Raw genomic sequence first — 4,829 nt, 5'->3', positions numbered from 1 at the left:
AACTGCAATATTCTTACACTTCATATTCACATTACACCCATACAAAGGTGCACACTCAGATTTCACAATAATCTCTTTCTCTCTGTCCATGCCCACGTTCAGTGAAACTGTGAAACCCCTTTTTCCCTTATCACATCTCAGCTCAGTTTTCATTCAAAACAAACACTGATCTGTGAAGTGTGAACCACAAAGCACGTTTTGTTCTATGCCTTGGCTTTGTTCACCATGGACTCTTCTAAGAGACTTACATTTTCGGAACCCTTTATGTCACAGGGGAGAAAGGTGATTTCTGGGTTCAGTTTGGGCGTTGGAGTTTCTCTCCTTTTCCTCACTCTTATCTTGCTCAACAGCACTTCCCTCTCCGTTCCCAAGGTTCAAGTGTTTCTCCAAGGATCCGATTCCAATTCCACTTCTTCGTTCTCGTGGCGTTTTCCCTTCACAACCGCTCTTTCTTCCAACGGTTCCGTGAGTTCTCTGCATAGGGTTGACGTGAGGGTGTCGTCAAGTGAGGGTTCGGAGAAAACCCTTTTGGGAAATCTCACTGGGGATCAGAAAAACGCAAGCTTGTATGATGGGCATGAGGAAGATGAACATTGTTGTTCTTTGAAGAATGTTACTTTGGCAGGGAAGGAAAATGCGCACGTGGGAAATTCGTCATGCAATGGTGATGGTGTGGGAAAGTGTGAAGATGGGTTGTTGTTTAAGGAAAGTAATAATGATAGTGTTAGTGTTGGTGGTTTGCTTGGGGAATGTGACATCTTTGATGGGAAATGGGTGAGGGATGAATTCAAGCCTTACTATCCATTGGGGTCTTGTCCAAATGTTGATAGGGATTTTGATTGCCATCTTAATGGAAGGCCTGATAGTGATTATGTCAAGTGGAAATGGCAGCCAAATGGGTGTGACATTCCAAGGTATGGTGATGCTTCTTGCTGTTTTTCGTTAACAATTGAGAAATGTTGTTAATTTAGAATAAAAAAAAAACATGTGAAAAAGGCAATTTGTATGTGTTTTTGTGTTAGTGTGAATATGGAGTGAGGGAGGCTCAATGTGATTGTAATGATAAATTGAAAGAAGAATGAAAGCTTGCTGGTGAACAATTAGTATAAAGGATATATAACACAAGTGACATTTCCTGTGTATAAATAATTGTAAGTTACATTTCCTGCGTATAAATGGAAGTTAGTTACATAACAGAAGCTTTGTCTTCCATATTATAAATGCTTGTTGGAGTTATAAAGACGGTAAATGTAAAGAGAAGGGAATGGGGTGACAGGAAAGAAGGGATAGAAAGGAAAAAGTTACATTTCATGTGTATGGACTTCTTCTTTTTTTTTTATTGAGGGATAAAGGGAGAGGTAAAAGATTATAGGTGTGAAGTCGTGAAATGGTACTTTGGTCCCTGGACATTTACCTCATTAAAATGATGTGTGCAATTCTGTCTTTATATTACAAAGTCATTTCACATTACTCTGGACAAGAGGAGTAAGTTAAACAAGAAGTTTGTTATATAAGGGACAAAATTGTGAGGTACATTGTCAAGGACCACAATGCTTGTTTACTCGTGTAAAATTAAAATTTAATCTTTCTAAAAAATAAAATTAAGTAGCTCAACTTATAGGTAACATATATCTGACAATATTTTAAATTGAAAGAAAAGCTATTCCCCTTAATTACCCACCATTTGAAGGGGAACAAAAAGTTAGCTTGGGGGAGAATTGTTTCTCATACTCTCCCTTCTAAAACTCTCTTTTGAAATATTAATCATGTTCAGTTGGTTTAGGATTAAATGATTTAACAGGTCGGATTATGGGATCTAGTGATCTACATACAGACAATATGTAGTAATCTGCAATCAGAGTCTATGAAAACCAGGCAGGGGAGGGGGGTGATTAGGGATCTTTACAACCTAGTTTCTTTTTCTTACTTTTGGGGTAGTTCAGTTTCTTAACCTTAGTTTTGGTTTACAGTCACTTCAATTATCAAACCTATGACAGCCATTTTAAACTACAATATATCAATGCTTGTTGCTTATGTTTGTTAATTACTGTTGTCATCTCAGTTTGAATGCAACTGATTTTCTGGAAAAGTTGCGAGGGCAGAAGCTGGTTTTTGTGGGGGATTCACTGAACAGAAACATGTGGGAGTCCATGGTGTGTATCCTACGTCAAAGTGTCAAGGACAAGAAACGTGTTTTTGAAATTTCAGGAAAAACAGAATTTAAGAAGAAAGGTGTCTATGCTTTTAGATTTGAGGCAAGTTTCTGGTACATCCATGAGATTTTCCTTAGTATATATCTTGTAATGATATCTCATTGATTTTTTTTGGCTATATTTATAGGATTATAATTGTTCAGTAGATTTTGTTAGTTCACCATTCATTGTTCAAGAGTCAACTTTCAAAGGCATAAATGGGTCCTTTGAGACATTAAGATTGGATTTGATGGACCAGACAAGTACCACCTATCATGATGCTGATATCATAGTCTTCAATACAGGCCATTGGTGGACCCACGAGAAAACATCGAGGGGGTGAGTTCAGCCTTTTTTTTTTTTTTTGTCACATTGCCTTCACATTGTCTATGGTTCTATGCTTCAAAGTGGCCTTGAAATCTGTAGATTAGAATGGTGCTACTTGAAGATGAATTACAGAATTTAGCATGATATTTGATACCACATGCTTACTATTTTCATGTGAGACTGCTTTTCCAATCAAAATTTTAATCTATTGTTTTCTACACACCTCTAATTTTGTGCCTTATAGTGCTTACTGTTTGTAAATTATAACAGAATTTTGGCATGATATCTAATTAAAGCTCTTGCATACCATGCTTCCAACTTTGTCACTTGAGATTTCTTTTTTAGCCAAGATGTTAATCTCTCTTGTCATCTTAACTCTATATATTTTCAGCCACATAGTGCTTATTTGTTATCCTCATAAGCAATAAGTAAAGGTTTTTGATTTTTCTGTCATCCAATACTGTTACAGAGAAGACTATTATCAAGTAGGCAACCATGTATACCCCAGACTCAAAGTTCTGGATGCATATACAAGGGCATTGACCACTTGGGCTAGATGGGTTGACAAAAATATTGATGCCAACCGAACTCAGGTTTTCTTCAGAGGATACTCAGTAACCCATTTCAGGTATTGGTCTTTTACATGGCTGCTAAATGTTAAGAGTCTGGACTTGCTATTGTTTGCCTCCCTTACATTACATAGGCTCCAAAATTAGTTGAAGTAACTTTATGGCTGGAAATTTATGTGTTGGTATTCAGATCTAGGCATGCAAACTGGCTAAATTCCTATCTTTTTGCTATGACTATCACTGTGTTCACTCACCCTCCTGCAAGTCTTTTTTACATATTAATGAACATGTCTTTTGTTGGAAGGATGGGACAGTGGAACCATGTGGTAATATACATTTACTTCTGAACATTGCACAAGATCCATTTATACATTTCCAAAAACTACAGATATAATCAAAAAGTTCTTAACTAGTTATTATGATCCTCTTTACCTACTTGAATATTTTTTTTTTACTGGATGAAAACTTCTTTAGCTATTTTATCTAGAGAAATGCTATTTTTACAACAATTCATACGACAAATTGTACTACTAAGAGAGAGAAATATGAGATGCAATAAATGATGCAATAAATAATTTGTTCTACAGAATGTTGTATGATTTATTGTATGAATGACACAACTCTTTTATCTATATTATTGTGATGACTGATTTAATACCTCAGCACAATTTTTTCAGCAAAATCATATTGTTTATGCTAGTTTGTCTTAAATATTTGATATTGTATCGTTGTCAACAAAAAAAATTAGATGGCCGATTCCAGAATATCATTTACTCTTGAAATTGTATTTATTGTTTTCTTTTTTACCATGGTCCAGATTAGTATTGGTGTACATTATCAATGTACTGTCATATTAATAGAATGCTTGATACACGTTAACTCAACATATCAATAAAATTAACCAACCACTTATAATTTGACCTAACCACAAGCAATAATGCAGACTCCAGTGTCCTAGTTGGTGATCTCAATTGTACTATACATTATTAATTATTAATATGAATGTATGATATGCTGATTCATATTCATCTGGTATGCCTTGACCAATATATTCTAATGCTGCCTGACATGGTTTCAGGGGTGGGCAATGGAATTCAGGCGGAAAGTGCCACAAAGAAACTGAGCCAATATCTAATGGAAAGCACTTACGCAAGTATCCCTCAAAAATGAGGGCTTTTGAGCATGTGGTCATCCCAAAGATGAAAACCCCAGTGATATATATGAACATTAGTAGGCTTACAGATTACAGAAAAGATGGACATCCTTCTATATACAGAATGGAGTACAAGACAGCAGAAGAACGGACCGCTGCTGAACAACACCAAGATTGCAGTCATTGGTGTTTGCCTGGAGTACCTGATACTTGGAATGAATTACTGTATGTTTCTCTCTTGAAATATGGTAAAGGCCATTGGAAAAGCTGAGCAAAACTCCACACCCGATTTCTGATTCTTTATACATATTCAACAAATGTATATTCATTGATTTCCCACATCTAGATGTCCATCTCAAAGGGTCTCTTGAGTTTAGTTTGTGCTGATATGATTGACTAGAGTGACAAGTTTATGTGTATGTTTCTGTATACATCTACTGGTAGTACAATTGTTATAATGAATGAATACCACGAAAGCTGTAAAATTTGTAGATTGAAAGCTTGACTTGATTCTTTGCCTTGATTAGTTAAAGAAAATGAAGGATCAAACTTGTGAAGGTGATTCCTTATGATGCTTGGGGCGAGGGG

The 4,829-nt window shown here is 35.9% G+C and overlaps 1 protein-coding gene across 1 annotated transcript; it reads left to right on the top strand.

Annotated features, from left to right (window-relative positions):
- Window positions 1-4,740, top strand: LOC114409719 (protein trichome birefringence-like 2). Its single transcript, XM_028373296.1, has 5 exons — window positions 1-914; window positions 2,063-2,255; window positions 2,341-2,531; window positions 2,989-3,147; window positions 4,167-4,740. The coding sequence occupies exons 1-5, from the start codon at window positions 226-228 to the stop codon at window positions 4,510-4,512; spliced, it is 1,578 nt and encodes a 525-aa protein (XP_028229097.1). The 5' UTR covers window positions 1-225; the 3' UTR covers window positions 4,513-4,740.
- The last annotated feature ends 89 nt before the right edge of the window (window positions 4,741-4,829 follow it).

The sequence above is a fragment of the Glycine soja genome, chromosome 1 (genome assembly GCF_004193775.1).
Source record: "Glycine soja cultivar W05 chromosome 1, ASM419377v2, whole genome shotgun sequence".
Classification (NCBI taxonomy): Eukaryota; Viridiplantae; Streptophyta; class Magnoliopsida; order Fabales; family Fabaceae; genus Glycine; species Glycine soja.
This window is presented reverse-complemented; position numbering and strand designations above follow the sequence as displayed.

What these genes read in the sequence shown, in the direction of transcription:
- LOC114409719 (XM_028373296.1), top strand. Translation starts at nt 226, where the DNA reads ATGGACTCTTCTAAGAGACTTACATTTTCGGAACCCTTTATGTCACAG. An exon ending in AATGGGTGTGACATTCCAAG is followed by an intron (nt 915 to 2,062) that starts GTATGGTGATGC and finishes TTGTCATCTCAG; the next exon opens with TTTGAATGCAACTGATTTTC. An exon ending in CACGAGAAAACATCGAGGGG is followed by an intron (nt 2,532 to 2,988) that starts GTGAGTTCAGCC and finishes ATACTGTTACAG; the next exon opens with AGAAGACTATTATCAAGTAG.